The sequence below is a fragment of the Mesocricetus auratus genome, unplaced genomic scaffold, assembly GCF_017639785.1.
Source record: "Mesocricetus auratus isolate SY011 unplaced genomic scaffold, BCM_Maur_2.0 Super-Scaffold_100003, whole genome shotgun sequence".
Lineage (NCBI taxonomy): Eukaryota > Metazoa > Chordata > Mammalia > Rodentia > Cricetidae > Mesocricetus > Mesocricetus auratus.
The window spans coordinates 20253609-20272391 of NW_024429188.1; the positions used below are offsets into that span (position 1 = coordinate 20253609).

Consider the following 18783-nt stretch of genomic DNA (forward strand, 5'->3'; position numbering starts at 1 on the left):
GGGAGGACTGATGATCAAAGGGATTAAGACTGGGCTGGTTTAACCCCCAGAAACAGCTGACCAGACAAAGGTTAACTCTTGAATCCCAGGCATCAGCCTGGGAACCCAGCATGGGACTGATCAAGACCCCCTGAATCTGGGTGTCAGTGAGGAGGCCTAGGTAATCTATTGAGCCTTGGGCAGCAGATCAGTACCCATACCAAGTATACACACGGACTTTGGACTCCCATAGAACAATGTGAGGTGCACTCTCACCCTGAACTCTTGGGGAAGGGTCTAGGCCCTGCCCTATATGAAATGACAGACTATGGACACCCCCATGGAGGGCCTCACCCTCCCTGGGGGAATGAGGGGATAACGGGGGGGGGATGGGGGAGGGCACGGGAGGAGGGGAGGGAAAAGGAGAGGGACCTGGAACTGACTTGTGAAGCAACCTTGTTTCTTATCTAAATTTAAAAAAAGAATAAAAAATCATAAAAAAAAAGAATTGTTGTCTAGTCGGGCATTGGTGGCACACGCCTTTAATCCCAGCACTCGGGAGGCAGAGGCAGGCGGATCTCTGTGAGTTCGAGACCAGATAGCCCACAAAACAATACAGAGAAACCCTGAAAAACCAAAAGAAAAAAGAATTGTTGTCTATTAGAACCCTGACATACTTTGCAAGTTAATTGACCCAAATACCTGATTGAGGGATTTCCAAAGTGAGACACAGTTTCCTCAAGGTTGTCACTGTCTTTAGTGATAAAGATTCTTCTGTTTTTTGGTTGTTTTTTAAACTATTTTCTTAAGTACTTGTTAGTAGTTTAAAAAATTGAGTGCAATATTAGATGTAGACTAGAGACTCCATGGCCTCTGATTTTCTGTGAAAACATTATTAGAAATTTGAGTCTTCAGTCCTGGATAATGTGTGACCTGGATTTACTTCTTCCACTCACCAAAGGAAATATTAAACTGAAAAATCATCTTTGTGTGTTTAGAAGACCTGTTGGAATCTAGTCAATGGATGAACATACTGCTGAATTGGAGAATGTTCTTATGGGGAAAAATGGTCAAAGAAGCTTTGGGGATGTTCTTGGGGAAAAATGAACCACCATGCCTGGCTAAATTCATAAGAGAATGTAGTTCCTTCCAATAAACATATATTAGGCCTCTGTAATAAGTTCAATAGAGAAAAAACCTGGACCAATGGGTGGGAGATCCATCTAATCTCTTTTAATATACTAAGAACACCTAATATGTGTTCATTGGTAGGCACTACTTTCTCTTCTACATGTAGCCAGGCATGGTGGTTCATGTCTGTATCACCAGATACCTTTAATATTTCTGCCAAATAAGTTGGAATAGAAAAAAAGATGATAGACCGTTACTTGTAAGTAGAAGCCTAATTTTTTTATTGTTCCAAGATTATTGACCTTCTGTGGAGTGACCCCAGAGGCAGAAAAGGCTGTTATCCAAATACAAGCCGAGGAGGGGGCTGCTATTTTGGACCAGACGTTACCTCAAAGATTCTTAATAAAAACCAATTGAAGATGCTCATTAGGTCTCATGAGTGCAAACCTGACGGATATGAAATCTGCCATGATGGAAAGGTGAGCTGGCATCATGGCTGAAATTCTCATAGACATCCTTGCCACAAGCCTTGTCTTCTCTGCACAGTGTTGTCCTCCCTAAAAGGCCATGTGATGTCTTCACTACTCCCAAACAGAAAACAAAGACTGAAGGGGCTTCACACTCTCTTATCCTTAGAAATAATTACTTTACTCCTCAATCTTCACAACTCCCAGGATCAGAAATTCTGATGTATGATTGCATTAGTTACTCTTCTCATTGTTATAACCAAGTGACAAGAAGCAGCTTAAGGAAAGAAGGTTATATTTTGACTCACAATTTGAGTGTATAGTCACATGATGGAGAAGATATGGTGGAAGGCTGCTTCTCACATCTCAGATGACCAGGAAGTAAAGAGAGATGCTGGTACTCAGCTGACATTCTCCCCCGCACAGACACACTTTTTGTTTTTTTGAGAAAGGGCTTCTCTATGAAGCCCTGGCTCAGTCTATAGACAGAGATCTGCCTGCCTCTGCCTCCTGAGTGCTGTGATTAAAGGCATACACCATCCTTTTCTCCCTTTTCCCCTTTTTGTTCTGTCCAGGACCCCATCCTAAGTAATGGCATCATCTATATTCAGGAGAAATCTTCCCTCCTCTATTAATCCTCTCCAGAAAAGTCCTCACAGACATACCCATAATTATGCTCTGCTCAGTAATCTGATCAAATTGACAAAATTAACCATCACAAGTGTACCATTTTCCAACCAATACCCAAATACATTACTTTAAACCATAAGTGACACTAAGTATCCCCCCCCTCTCTCTCACACACACACACACACAAACACACACACATGTGCACACCTACTTCATTTTTTTTTGCTAAGTGTAAGCCAATCCTCATAATGCACAGTGGCATTTCCCACAGACTGCACTTCTCATTAAAAAGTATGTACAATCCCATTTTCTCTCTTTCTTCTTTTACACATTCCCTGTATAGGACAGAAAACACACAGCACACTTCTTTCAACTCACTGAGGAGGTGATCACTAGCAAGTTGCTTACTGTGGTCAGTTTAGCTACTGTCATGAAAATGGAGTATCTTTTTCTCCTTTAGTTGTGTCAATAATGCTAGAAGAGGTGAGTACTAAGAAACTGCTTCTTTTGCTCTCCATAGTGAATAAAAATAAGTAATAATGAATATGGAGCCCTTTGACATTTCCTTCTATCCCAATACTTTGATGTTCTTAACTTTATTAATTCATTTTTGGCTCATACTAACACTGCAAGATGAATAAGACAAGTATTATTTAGAAAATAGCAATGGTTCATCTGAAGTGACATCCTTTTTAGACCAAAACTAGATTAAGCCAGATTTCCTGTCAGCAGCAAGTATTATGTTTCTATAATGTACCTACCATGCCTGCAAGGCTGATTTCTTCCTAAGGTAGTAGCCATAGCCCCATCATGTCTCTGCTCTTAAAACATTGGTGTTGTGCAACTCTGAACCCTCTAAATCACTCATCTTTGTGCAAAAGAGAAAGAATGAGCTTCTAACCAAATTTTATTTTGAACCTTTGAACATCACAGGGAACGGAACTATGGGATTTATCTTCATGGAAAATCAGAATTTATGAAAGTAAACATTAAAGAGTATTCTAAGATCTTCCACTACAATAGTGTGTGGGAGTTCAGGGTCATACCCTGGTATACTAGATAAAAAGATAGGAGTTAGTACTGGAGACAATGACTGAAACTTTTCTTTTCCTTCAAGGGAATCATATGAAATGATGTCAGACCCAGATAATTTGCAGAGATTATGAGGGGCTTTTTTGAGAATTGAGCTATTTCTGGATTTTATTGAATGACCTTTTGAGAATTAACTTAATGAACCTGATCCTCTTTTTCTTTAATCAGGTCATTACTGTATTTTCTGCTTCTAACTATTATGAAGAAGGCAGCAACCGGGGAGCTTACATCAGACTAAGTTATGGTTCAACTCCAAAATTTTTCCAGTACCAAGTAACTAGTACATCATGCCTGAGCCCTCTTCACCAAAGGTATATAGCTCTGAAAATACTAAGGACTGTATTTGTGATCATGTGGGATTAAGGACTATATTTGTGACCAAGTAGAACCAGTCCCAGGTGACTAAGAGCAGCTCTGCCAGTGAAGTTCCTAGCAATCATTATTGAGTCATCTGTTTCTTTAATTCTTTTAGTTTGTGCTTCATGTAGTTTTAGGTTCTGCTGTTAGGTTCATTACCCTCCATCATTAAGAATTACCTGCCTTTACCTCTAGTTCTCAGTTACAGTTTCTAGTTTCAGTTTCTGGTACAGTTTTCATCTAATGTCTGTTTTGTCTCCTATTAGCATGACACTCTTCATTCGAAACCTCATTTGAGTCTCATAATCTCTGTCTTTTTTAGTTGATTACTTAATTTATTTACATATGCTGCAATTATTCATATGATTGTATTTGCATCTGCCGTTTTATGTTTTTGATACACTTTGTATTAGTGGGCTCCACAGTGAAAACATTTTTGAAAAGAGTCTGTTCTGAAAATGTACAAGCATTTTTCTTATCATATCCCCCAAATAGTATGATATACCACCTATTTGTATTAAATTAGTTAATCTATAAATTAAAGTATATAGGAAGTTGTATATCAGTTATATGCAAATATATTGTCAGTTTGTTTAAGGAAATTGTGAACCCTTGGAACTTTTTATGTGAATGCCATATAGCAACAAGAACCTGTTTTATTTTTTCAGATATAGAAGTTTGTATGTTTTGCAAATACTGCTTGAGAGCAACACTCCTCTGTACAGTGCCTTCTGTCTAATAGCATGTAAACACATATATGTATCCACAGTGTAATTCAGGCTCAGCCAGAATGCACCTTGCATACATAGTTAGACAAATGACTGACCAAACCAGAAACAATGTGTCAAGATGACTTCCCATAGGTAGATAGTTTTTTTAACAGACAGAACATGGGTACTACACATCTTTATAAATGGTATCATCATTGTTTTCAAATAACAGATTCCTATGCTCCAACATAGGGGTTAATTCACTTTAACCCAGGAACTAGGGGTGGAGCCCCTCAACATGGCTTTAAGTTAGGAAAGAAGTGAGAGTCTGCTTCCTTAAGAACAAAAGTCACAATGAAACCAGATTATTTCCTTCACAAAACCTAAATGATAAGCCCAGCAATGACCACATGGCAAAATTAGTTTCTGAAAATCTATCTTTTGTTTGTTTGTTGTATTTTAAGACAGGGTTTCTCTGTGTAGCCCTGACTGTACTAGAGAGAAGTTTTAGATTTTTAAAATCAATTTTTGCATCCTAGAATCATTACTCAGTGAACACTGAAGACGTCTGTATCTCAGGACTGTTCTGTTCCTCCTTCAAATGTTAACGCAGTTAACTAAGTGTTGTAGCATCTAACATCAATCAAGGTTGTCTTTTCTACTGAATTACACTATTCCTCTGTTGCCGTATGTGCTCTCATAACAGTTGGATTTATTTTTTGAAGATCCTGTTATGTTTCACTCATGTGCATGTCTTCTTTTATCACATTCAGAACCCATTTTGTTCCACTAATGTGTAGGTAGAGTTTTCCATCAGGACCTCTGGTTTCCCAGTAAACGCACAGAGACATAATATTAATTATAAATGCTTGACTGATAGCTCAGACTTGTTACTAACTAACTCTTACAACTTAACCCATAATTCTTATCTACTCTCTACCACATGGTGCTACCTTTTTTCAGCATGGCATATTCATCTTGCTTCTCCCTGTGTCTCCTGGTGACTCAACCCTCCCTCCCCCCATGCTCTCTTTTTTCCCTTAAGTCCTGCCTAACCTCTACCTGCCCAGCTATTGGGCATTCAGACCTTTATTAGACCAACAAGAGCACCAAATATTCTCAGTGTACAAAAAGATTGTTCCGCAGCACTGATGTAACAGTGAATTTCAATATCTCATATTACAAGTTCCTGCTTTCAAGTAATTATTCACATGAATCTTTCAAATTCCAGAGAACTCTATCTGTAATCTTCAAAAAGAAAATGCAGGAAAACACTATGTGTGGCTGTTGTAATTGCTGAGACTGTGACGCTGGGTCATAAATGAAATACAACATATAAAACAAATGGCTGAACATGCTGGTGCATGCATGTAATCCCAGCACATGGAAGTCAGAGGCAGGAGGATTTTGGATTGTAGGCTAGTTTAAGCTCTCAGGTTCTCAAGACAGCTCAGCAGGTAAAAATACCTGCTGTGCAAACGTAGTGTCTTGTGTTTGAGCGGGCCCTGGAACATAGATAAAGGTACAAGGGAGAACCAGCTCCACGAAGTTGTCCTCTGAGCTACACACATGAACAGCACACAACCCCCTCACCACATCAAGTTGTCAAATACAAAACATAAAATGTCAAGAAATGAAAAAGGAACAATACACAAATAATAATAATCTTTCGAATGTTTACCAAATCTCCAAAATGCACACACAAATATGCTACATTTACCATCTAACAATATAGTATTTATGAATACAATTTATTCAAAGTGGAAACTGGTATGTGGTAACATAGCACATTAAAATTAAGTAGAACAAAATGATTTATGAAGTTTCACTGAAATGCTGTTTTCTTAAAACAGGGTGAATACTATGGAATTCAATGCCTTCAGGATATTAAAAGAAAGAATGCTTTCACGAAAAACTGATCTCACCAATGCTTTCCAGCTCCGAGACTACAGCAGATCAGGTAAGAAATTGTTTACCATTTCTCAACATATCTGGCTATATACAGAGTAGGTTTTCTTGGATAGGTTTTAGTTCTTTATTGCTAGAAAGGATTGCTAGTAAATAAAGAATCCATTATTCACTGAAAACTATCAAAATATATCTCCTTTTCAGTAAGCTTCGTTGAACTCAGAATACTAAAAACCCTGAATTAGACTTCTCTTCTGGTTGCCTGTGAAGAAACAGATGCTGGAAGATGCAGAATTGCAATGTGTTTGTCAGCCTCACAGTATCTTAGTCTCAGGACTGCAATTCTTTTGAACAATCTTTTCTGCCTGGTATAAAGGCATAGGCCTGTGATTCCCAGGTTGAGGCAAAGGCAGAAGAATTATGAGTTGAGGCCAGTTTGGGCTACACAGAGAGATCCTGTTTTTAAAAAGTCATAACAAAAAGATTATTTGAATCACACATGGAAGCCTGGAGCATCAAGCACCAAATGCTAGACTGTCCTGGTATGAAAGCTAATGTTGCTCTAGCAACCATTCTGGCACAAAATTCTAGCGTGATAGAAAGAGAAAAAAAAATGACTTTTGGGTTTCGGTACCTTCAAAGTGGCTAAATAGTGTTCCCAGCTGCATCCTTGAGAAAAACATCCTTAATTGTAGCCACTGGTACATTCAGAGGTTAGCATCAATTAGTATGAGCTTGCAATTAAGGACTGACTACTAAACAAATGAGGTGAGCTATGATGATGACTAAGAGTCAACAACACAAAAAATGAAAACCAGAAAATAACACAGCTAGTTTGCCCATGGAAATCAGCTGTTGGAATTGTCAAATGCAAAATATAAAATGTCTAAGAAAGGAACAAATGAGAGCCACATATGTGTGTTTGAAAGATTTGAAATATGATATGGTTTGAAGAAGTATCTAATAGTTATAACCCTATGTTTGTTAAAATAAAGAGGAAACAGAGCTGGTGCTGCATACCTGTAATGCCAGCACTTGGGTGGTGGTGGTGGCAGGAATTTGAGGCCAGCTTGGCTACATGAGACTTTGTCTCAAAAAAAAAAAACCCAAGAGAGAGAGAGAAAGAGACTGTTCATAATGAATGTGCTAAAGAGAAGATTATCCTCAAGAATTAGATTGAGAGATAGCAACTTCAAGGCTAGCCTAAACTGCACAGTAACCCCAAGGCAAGTTTGTGCTATGTAGTCACACCCTGTCTCAAAAAAATTGCTATGGACAGCAAAAGGAGAATGTTCAACAAACATGCAGTCTGTTTCAAAGTCTAACATATATCAGGATACCAGAAGGAAGAGACTTGTAAGGGAGGCAGGCTATATTTAACATGAAAATGTCTGCAACTCTTCCAGAATGGATGACAGCCTCCTAGAAATAAAGAGGAACAATGATTCTCAAACAGGACAAATTAAATAAATTTGCACTTGCATTCACTTGTAATGAAGCTACAGAGCACTAATAGGAAAGAAGACATTCAAATGCAGGCAGAGAGGAAACACATTGCTACAAAGACACAGCAGTTAGACCTATACACTAATCAGTAACTGAGGAAAAAAGCCAGTAGATACTGGAACACATATATGAAGATTGAAAGTTATATTTAGAAAAATAACATGAAAACATTAACAGAAACACAGCTGGAACTACTCTGTTAATAGCAAACAAAATAGACTCTGAGGAAATATATGTTACTAGACATGAAAAAGGACACTTCATGATAGCAAACATTTAATTTACCAGTCAAATTTGTTCTACATGTTTATGTTCCTACTGACACAGCCTCAAAGTATATAAAACAACACTGACAGAGCAATGAGCAGAAGTAGAAAACTCTGCCATCATAGTGGGAGATTTTTAACACTCCTCCCTCAGTAACTAAAAGAGACAGACCAAAGATAATACCCTGACATTGTGTGTAGTGCTACAGCTCAATATAATCTAACTATAAAAATCACTTTTGATGGCATATGCCTGTAATCCCAACATTCAAGGCAGAGGCAAGAGAATTGTGAGTTTGGCGCCAGCCTGTGATATATAACCAAATACACACACACACACACACACACACACACACACACACACACACACACACACACACGAACACGTACATGGACACAGGGACACACACATATACTTTTGGAAATGAGAAATGTACTTCTGAATAATCTTTGAACAAAAGAAAAAATAACAGTAGAAATTAAAATATTCAAGGTGAATGACAATGGAAATTTACCATGTAAAGTTTACAGAATACAATTTGAATGTATCGATTTTAAAAGATGAATCTGTTATCAACTAATAAAAAATAGTTCTTTGAAGAAACTGGTAAACTTGATAAAATGAATACAGAAAGAGAAGAGCAAGTAAGCACACAAATTAGAGAACACACATTCAAGTACAAATAACCAATAGTCAGATAGAAAGATATCATTATAGGATTTATAAGCACCAAGATAATAAGATACATTATGAAAATCTATGTAGCAATAACTTAAAACTTCACATCAAATGAATACATTCCTACAATATATACATCTATATACACACACACTAAACATACATAAATAAACCAAAAGTCTTAATGACTCTGTAACTGTTAAAGAAACTGAATAGAAAATTGGAAAGTTTCTATAAGAAAGCCCTGCTTTCAGAAAGCTCCACTCAGCTTTACAGAAGGCATTGAAGACAACACGGAAACACTTCCACTGCCTCTTCTGGAAAATAGTGACAGAATATTTTAGGAGGTCAACATAACCTTTGTGTTTAACCCTAACAATGATATGGAGAAGGACAATTAAGGGCTGATCTTATTGATAAGTTTATATGAAAAATGAATGAAATAGTCAAATATTAGAATATCAACACCAAGTTTGACTTTTGCTGTGAATACTAGCAATTCCAAGTTGTTTTGTCATTCAAAACCCAGTCAGCGTAATTCATTATTTCAATAAAGATACCCTATAATTCACTTAAAAACAATTATTTGGCTGGGCAGTAGTGGCTCATGCCTTAAATCCCAGCATTCGGGAGGCAGAGGCAGGTGGATCTCTGTGAGTTTGAGGCCAGCCTGGTCTACAGAGTGAGATCCAGGACAGGCTCCAAAGCTACAGAGAAGCCCTGTCATGAGAAAAAAAATAATACATTTTATCCTGTTTTTATGGTTTAGTGTTATTTTATTTTAAAAACTTTGAGACAAGATCTCTAAAACAATCTGGGCTCAAACTCTCCCTGTAGCTGAGAATGAATGCCTGAATTTTTGTTTCTCCTGCCTACAACTCCTATGTACTGAGATTACAATTTATGCTACCATGTCAGATATGTGGTATGGGCATTGAACTCAGGGCTCTGTAAATTCTAGACAAGCATTCTACCAACTGAGCTGCATCCTGAGACCTGGTTTCATGGTTTGTCAAACCATTTAGACAATGAAGAATAAATGTTGAATATGGTGGCTCATGCCTGTAATCCTAGCACTGGGGAGGCAGAGGCAACAGGATGAAGAGTTGAAGGCCACTTCAGCTACATATTGTATTCAAAGTATGGGCATTATACACATATGATGCTCAGACATACATGCAGGCAAAACAGTCACACACATAAAATAAGTCTAAAAATGAAAAGACTATATGTATTTATGTGTAAGTACTTACATGCTTAGCAAAAAGACTAGAAATAATAAAATTGTTAATTCAAAATCATTTAAGTGCTGGGCGTGGTGGCTCATACCTGTCAAAAAGGATAAAAAGAAGGTTACAAGTTTCAAGCCAGTTTGGGCTATATAGCGAGTTCAAGGCTAGCCTGAGTTACATTATTGAGACTGTCTCAAAAGTCAGGGGTTGGCAATATAGATTGGTGGTAGAGTGCTTGCCTATTGTGTATACTAGGTTTGATCCCAATAAAAAGTTGCTTCAATGAATATATATCTTCAATAATTAGGAAAAATAAAAATAATCTGTAGTTTGACAAATTACAATATAATAGTAAATAAAAACAATAGTTGGGAAAAATAGGTGAATGATATGCTAAAATGTTAAAATGAAAGTAAATTTTTCTTCTATGTTTTCAAATCTTCTGTAATACCTTACTTTGTGTATTAGATAAAGGGAAAAAGATCTTTCTTTTTTCTTTCTTTTTTTTGGGAGAGGGTTTCAAGATAGGGTTTCTCTGTATAGTCCTGGATGTCCAGATTGATCTTGAATTCAGAGATCTGCCTGCCTCTGCCTTCCAATTGCCTGCCTGGCTACAAGTGGAATTTCTTTCATGTGACAGTAAGATTTATAGAATAAAAACTTTCTTTACTTATTCTTCCCTCAAGACTTTGGGGCCTGGTCAGATAGATCATAAAGGAGAACATGGGCCCTCAGGTCTCAAAATCCAGGCTGCCACTAGCTCTTCGAAAGAGCTTGCGCCTTTCTTTTGTCAAATTATATACCAATCTGTGGGCTTTTGTTGTTGCTGTTAGGGAGGATTTCATTGGCCCAGTGGGCTTTTTCTATGGAGAGCATTTTGGGGCTGAACTTACCATGGAGATCTCTGAGTTCACACCTAGTAAACATAGATCATGATGGAAATGTTGACTACATGTCCAGCTTTGAGGATGTCCACATTGAAAAACCTGTGAAAGAGGTGAGTGACATATTAGTTACAGCTAAAAATTGGGTTCACTCGAAACACCCCTTGGGCAACCTCTAGGCAACTTAGTGCTTTCAAAAGTAGGGAGTGGAATTATCTAATGATTGAGAATGACAGTCTTAGGAAGGCCAAAAGGGAATCTCCAAGGAATATGGTGAGGAGGTTGGGAAATATGTGTATTCTCTTTAGAACACACAAAAAAGCAAAAGGTTTGTAAGCAAATGTACGTAAAATCTGACATTGTTATTTTAAAGTTCTGTCCAGTAAAAGGGCAGATACAACAACATAACATTCTCTCAGAAAAAATACCATTCAAATACTCAACACACATGTACAGACTTGCTGACATACCCTAGAATGTGCCTTAAAGTGTTAAAAGATATAAAATATCTTATTAAAATGACAGTACCACAAGGATACTGATCAGATTCCATCTAACTAGTTAGCAATTCATGAATAATTAGTTATAACACTGAGCTGATGGGAACTAAGACTTAGGTGATCATTTTCAGGAAAGATGAGAAGAACAGAGAGAACACGTAGGCTAGATGGGAAAAATATCCATGGAAAGAAGGCCTTGGATGGTAGAGACAGCTTACCACAGTGATTCAAATCAAAAGCCTTAGCACAGAGGGGCTAAGATCTAAATATCACTCAGTAGCTACCTTACCTCTGGGAAAATTGCTGTATCTCTTTGTTTTCTGTTCCTTTTAAGATCATAGAAGGTGAAATGGAGCAATCCTGTAGAACTTTCCATAGATTTGCAATTGTTATTTCCTGCTGTTTTATTGACTCTTTGCCCCTGTAGAACACATGAGCAAGTCTTTAATCTGACTCAAAGTGCTTAGACCAAGGGATGGCTTGCTTTCTCAGATACCAATTCGTGGTCTTAAGACCTAGTTCAGTGCTAAAGCACTTGCCTAGCATGCATATAAGTCCCTGGCTTTATCCCTTGGCTCCATAAAAAGATAGAAAGAAAGGAAAAAGAATTTGCTAGGTTATTCTGTATTTGTTACATTTGCTAAAATTAATCTGTATTGTTAATCCTAGATGAAATCTAGTCTAATTGAAACTCTGTACAGATACCGATCTGACCTGAAAATCATATTTAATGTCATTGACACTGATCACTCAGGTAAGTGAGCATTGATTGTTTCAGGACTAACACTGAGTGTTGATTGATTCAGGGGTAATACTGAAGTTCGATTGGTTCAGGAATAATACAAAGCAAAGGCTAGTTTGTTTATTTGAACTCAGGACTCAGTTTTCATCGATTTCATTCTTCATCCAAACTTGGGGGAATGTGAAGAGAAAAAATAAGCTAGTATTTAATATTATTGGTAATTATGTTTGGCCACAAATTCTACAGAAGCCATTGTAGTCATTGGTCTCACAGGAATAGCTCCTTTATATAAACCACCAGCAAAGATGAGAAATACAGCTCACTTTCACTTGGTCTTAGCCACAAGGCTTAGTTAATATGAAAAAGAGTTCTAATTTTGTTTAAGGTATTGAAAACTTGGTTTTGATTTAGCTTTGATATATGATTATTTTCTAACTTTAAAAATGCAGATCTGGGACTATAGCTCAGTTTTAGAGATTGCCTGTTGTGTATGAGGCTCTGGGTGCCATCCTCAGCACACTGCCTCCACCCCAACCTCTGTGCAGAGACACCTGAGTATGAAAAAGTATCAATAGTTGTGATGATATATTATTTATTAAACCTTACCTGAGGATTCAGAAAGCAAAGTCAGCCACAAGCTATAGAGATTAGGCAGTGGTGATACACACCTTTAATCCCAGCAGCCAGAAGGTATGAGGTGGTTGCATACACCTTTAATCCTAGGACTCAGGATTAAGAGGTAGACAGATCTCTGTGAGTCCAAGGCCACCCAGATCTACACAAGATTCATCCAGTCCTAAAGAGAAACAGCTCACACAAAGATGATCTCAGCACCTGGGGTCACATGCCTTTAATTCCAGCATTAGTGAGATATATAAGACAGTAGGAAGGTCTCAGTATCAGGCATTCATTTTCCAGTCACAGTGAGGATAGGAAGACATTGAAGTCTCAGGATTCTCCAGCCTTGCTGAGGAGAGTCAGCAGGATCAGCCCATTCAGCCTGAACTAGTGTCCCACTACGTTCATGGCTTTTCTGTTCTTCAGCTTGAAGTTTGAACCCTAATACCTGTATCTGGGTCCTTTGATTTATAGTGTTACAAATAGTGAACCATGGAAGTAGATTATTGCGTATAAAAACAGCAACAGTGGGTTTATGAGATGAGTCATCAGGCAAAGGTGCTCACTGCTGACCATGATGATTTGAATTCAATCCCTAAGACTCATGGGGTAGAAGGGTGGAAGGAGGAATTGACTCTCTCCAGTTTTCCTCTGACCTCAGCATATTCAGTATGTGTTAAGAGAAGCTTTTTCCTTTAGAAGGAGCCGTTCTGCCAGCCTGGTTCTAGAGCCGCTTTCCCGCCAGCCTGGTTCTAGAGCCATATCAGTCCCAAATAAACACACAGGAGGCTATATTAATTATGAAGCTGTTGGCCTTGTTTGTCTCTTACTGGCTAGCTCTGCCTTAAGTAATTACCCCATAATTGTTAATCTAAGTATGTTTCTTACCGGAGAATAGTCCCGGGCTTCCTACCCCATGCGGTTACATGTCGACTCTCTTTGTTTCCCCTCCCAGAATCCTCCTTGACTCCTAGTCCCTCCTATCTAGGTTTTCTATTGGCCAGACAGTACTTTATTAACAAATGCACAGGCAAATAACAGGACTTCCCCAACATCTCCTCTTTTCTGTTTAAACAAAAGAAAGGTCTTAATTTTAACATAGTAAAATTGTATATGACAGAACAGTTATCAAGTAAGAACATAGTTACAATATTTTAGCAAGATTTAAAGAAAATATCATCCATCCCATCCTTGTGAGTCCAAAGTCCTATATGTAGCTTATCTTTTATCATAACTAAGGAAAACTATAATTATAACTATCTGTCTTTAACTCCATCAAAGACCACAGAAGGATAATATATAAACACTAGGATTGACAGAGACATCTTACTGCCTGGACAGTCACCCAAAGTTCCTCTGTAACGTTGGGGCATCCATCTTCAGCCCATAGGCCACAATGTGTCTGGAACACTTCTCAGCAAAGCAGGAAATTTCAAACTGTCTATCTGCGTTGGCAGTCTGTCAGTCATTTTTCTTTGTCCTGCAGAAAGTCTCGTAGACTCTTCATCAAGCAGGAACCCTGTAAGACTGAGTTCAGTAGTCACTTTCCTGTGGGTCCTGCATGTCCAGATGATACAACAACAGTCAAACAATCTAGGCAAGAGTAGTTTCTTGCCCAAATGGCTAATCTTGCCATGTTGAAAGCAAACTTTATAACGAGTTTCTTCGATGCCCATCTTCCTCTCAGACGTAATTGGTGCTGCCAGGATCAGACATTTCTCGTTGTCAAGACAAACCCTAAACCATTTTAAATGCCATGTTCTGAAGGTCTTTGAGAGGTTTGAAGACTGTCCATCTCAAATATATTTCTGTATATCTAGAAACCTAACTTATGTAACTAGAAATTCTATTATAAGTACCTATCTATAGTCTGTATTCAATTATGCATTACGTTGTAAAAGATCAGTATAAGCACAATACTTAATCAAGAGGAGAAATATACACATCACAAAATTGACCTTGATTTTGTCTCAATAAATGAAAAACAATACCCATACCATAATTCCCCTTTTTACCATTAAAAAAGATTGGCTGTGATCACTAGCCAATTATAAACAATCCCATTTAAATGAAAACAAAGATTTATAAACAAGATGGGAATTGGGACGTCGCTCATTCCAAACTGCTTCCTGCTGGAAGGGGGCGCTGTTCACACCATGGGGATCATGACAAAACTCAGAAACCTGTATAAGTCCATATTTTCGGGGTCTGTAAGACTGCATCATCTTCGCTGTTTCGATTGTTGGAACACCTGGTCCACTGCTTCCGGGGGTCTTGGTTCGTCAAACCACAGAAGTCTGGAAGAAATCCTCAGCTTTTTATGTTCTGTGGAAACATAAATTAAAACTCCTTTTCCAAGTAACATATCCTTATACTTAAATTTTGAAGTCAAGGCATTTTCAAAAGATAGAAGTTGGATTAATTCAGCAGCATTTATAATCAAGTGTACTTCAGTAGCTGTTCCTTCCTTAGCAATGAAAAAACTGAAAAACATAATAGCGTACAGTATCCAGACTGTCTGTGTATTTTCCATCTTTACGTGGCTTATTTATTTATCTATGATTACTTTATTTCTTTCACTTTTATTTATTTTTCTCTGAGACAGGGTTTCTCTTTGGAAACCTGCCTGCCTCTGCCTCTGGAGCAATCCTACCGGCGTGCGCCACCACAACGCCGGCTTTTGTATTTATATACCACTTTGCCGTTTCATTTTCTCTCTCAATCTCACGTATATTTTTAAACACACTGTAAACCTTTAGAAGTTTTTCTTTATCCAAGTCTGACTTTACTGTAAATCTTTATGTTTTTCTGGCCACGTGTCTTATCTGTAAAACCGCGGCTGTTTTAAACTGCCGTTTCAAGATGGCGGGCGTAAGCGTGACTGCAGCTTACCTCCTCAGTCCATGCTGACCTCCAGCAAAAGCTGCCACTTCCAGCTGTACGTACACACCTTTCAATCGTTAGCAGAGTCTCTTAAAACACCCTTGCTGGGTTTTTTTTTCTTTTTCTTTTTATGCTGAGTCAGGAAGACTCCGGTAACCGAGCCACGTGAATCTCGACTTGTCGCTAGCAAAACAGAGCACACCTGAGAAAATGCTGCTACCGAAATCTATGCTTCTCTCCGTTCTTCTGTTTCTAAAATTCCTTTAAAGCTTTTGTTGTTTTGCGTGGAAATTCAATCCCGCTTCTGACAACCATTCTGTTAAGAGAAGCTTTTTCCTTTAGAAGGAGCCGTTCTGCCAGCCTGGTTCTAGAGCCGCTTTCCCGCCAGCCTGGTTCTAGAGCCAAGTATGGCTTGGGCTGCATACACACACAAACACACAAACACACACACACACACACACACACACACACCATCTTAGTGAGTCTCAGGGTATTTTCTCCTGCTTTAATGTTGCTCTCTCTTCTGTCATCCTTCTCTGAGCCTTGCACCTTTGGAATTTAGTTCTTATAATTTCTACACGAACTTTGTCCACATCCACTCACTATTTCTTTGCCGGTTACTATTTTGGGCATTAGAATATTCCCAGGATCCTTGGTAGTTGCAAGTGACATACTGTTTCTTCCATGTGTGATCTTATTCTTCTGTTTGCTTCAGTGCTTTGATTATCAGGCATATATAGTGAACTTGTATTTGGGGCTGTTCAATCAGTGTGGCTTGTCCCATACTCTTTCAGGGGAGGGTCTTAACATTAAGCACTTAACCTCTTCCTGTTTCCTTTTAGGTCTGATCTCCATGGATGAATTCCGGACCATGTGGAAACTGTTCAATACTCACTACAATGTTCACATTGATGATTCCCAAATTGATGAGCTTGCCAGCATAATGGACTTCAACAAAGATGGAAGCATAGACTTTAATGAGTTTTTAAAGGCTTTCTATGTAGTACATAAATATGAGAAACCAGAGAGCCGTCCTGATCAAGATAAACAAAAACTTCCCCCAGCCTCCTTAAAAACAGCTGACCCCAAATTGCAGTCTTAACCAGGACCTTTGAAATCCATAGTAGTAGAGTAAAGTAGACCATAATTCATACCACAAGCAGACACAGCATTGTTGGCAGTCTTTGGCAAACCATTATTGATAAGACTAGGTTAGATATCAGTTGATGAGACTTACTTCCAATGTTGGGATCCACACACTGCCGGTGATAAACTGCGTTTGAGCCTAGTGCTGATCTCAGATGATACCTAACCAGTAGGCTAGAGCAATTTGGAAGCATACTGAAAGGAACCCACTGAGCATGAGAGGAAATATTAGGTGTAATATCTGTGAGTTAATGAGGATAAGAGGAATTCTAAATCATTATTGAAATAAAATGTTTCCATCATCAAACTGTAATCATTTTTGGAGATTCTATAACCAGCGATCTTCAGATGGTGGGGGACCACCTACAGGGATAAGGTTATATCAGAATCTTGAGAGATACTATGAGAACAACATCAATAGCCCTATTTTTCATGTTTGTTGGAAATCCAAAGTCAGTGTGTTCAGATTGAGCCCTATAATTAATATTGTCTGACAACCTGACTGATAAGACAGGGCCTTGGTTATGTGTACGATACAACTTATTCTGCTGTTCTGATTGCATAACAAACAATTGATTTCTGTCTAAGGGCAAGGCTGTATTTCATTGTTTTTAAAGCTTTAGAACTTCTAGATTGAAAAAGAAACCCGATCATACAAGCCTGCCTGCTGCATATATTGGAAATAATGAATGAATATATCAGATATCTTTTGAAATGAATATACAAACTTGTGGAAAAGCAAAAGAAACCCTCTGGGGCAGGAAAACAGTATCATTTAAATGATGGTAATACTAGCATCAAACAAGATAGGGTTTAATGCTGTCAATGTAAAAACGCAACTTACACCTCAAAGAATGAGTGATAATTTATTTAAACATATATGGCCATGCCCAGAAAAATATAATCTCTACTTCTATGTTCAAACATGGCAACATTTTCGTAAAGTTTTACAATGACAGAAAAATGAAAATCATTCGCGAAAACACAATACATTGATGAAAACATCAGGTATGAGAGTTAGAGCAAAGTGTGGAAATTTTCATCATAGGCCTCACACTATGGATGACACTGTTAGAGTGGATTGATGGAAGCTAGTGGCTTGTTAAGAATTCATCTAAAGTGTTCTTTTCATTCATTTTTGAAATTACAGTGTAATTATACCCTGTTTCCTCTTCCCTTCCTCCCTGCAACTACTCCCATGTACGCCCCCTCCCCTGCTCTCTCTCAAATTCAGGGAATTTTTCAAACTTAGGAATGGGCAATGCATGGCTTTTAAAGGGACTGAAAATATCCCAAAATAATTTGACTTTGGCTGAAACATTTTAATTTTCCATAATCACAAAATTAAGTCGTTTGGCCTTGTATAATGTTTAACACAGGTACAGCTCTTTTTTTCCCTTCCCCTTGGGAACTTCAGTTCATAATACAAAGAACATTATTGAAGGCTTAAAAGAGATCATTACTAAATGCTAAACGGAATAATTCATCAGGAAGAAAAATAATTGTAGATGTATATGCATCTAACAACAAAGCTTTAAAGTTAATACAGAAATCTGCATCAATGCTGGGCTTAACTGATAGAGGAAGCTTTGTGATATACTTTTGTCAACAATTTGTTATGGAAATACAAAATAAATGTATGGAAGACTGGACAGCCTAACTAATCAACCTGGTATGCCATGTGAATGTATACAAATGTATACTACATAGATGTGCATATGCATTTGCAAACATTTATGGAACTCAAATCAACTTTTGGAGAATGATTTTTAAGATCAACTCTAATGGATACATATTTTAAGCACACAGGAACGTTTATAAAAACTGACCACAAAAAAGTCCACAATTACCAATCAATGAGAAACATATTACATTCTCTAAATCTAGTGCAATTAGGTTCAAAATAAATATGCACAAGGAACTAGGTTTGAGCCCCAGCACTGAAATAAAAAACTAAAAAGCTAGCCATATTAATGAGGACTAAAAAGTAATAGGAACTATGGATTTACCATAAAACTTTAAAAAGAAGTTCACAAGAATCCTGTAACTTTAT

At 37.9% G+C, this 18783-nt stretch overlaps 1 protein-coding gene across 1 annotated transcript in view; it reads left to right on the top strand.

Annotated features, from left to right (window-relative positions):
* Positions 1-17037, top strand: part of Ppef1 (protein phosphatase with EF-hand domain 1) — an 83240-nt gene extending 66203 nt beyond the window's left edge. The window contains exons 11-16 of the mRNA XM_040743946.1: positions 1404-1589; positions 3468-3610; positions 6220-6326; positions 10791-10954; positions 12011-12095; positions 16427-17037. Coding sequence (XP_040599880.1) covers positions 1404-1589; positions 3468-3610; positions 6220-6326; positions 10791-10954; positions 12011-12095; positions 16427-16686 — 945 coding nt within the window. The 3' untranslated portion in view covers positions 16687-17037. The remainder of the gene's footprint in view (positions 1-1403; positions 1590-3467; positions 3611-6219; positions 6327-10790; positions 10955-12010; positions 12096-16426) is intronic.
* Positions 17038-18783: the final 1746 nt, after the last annotated feature.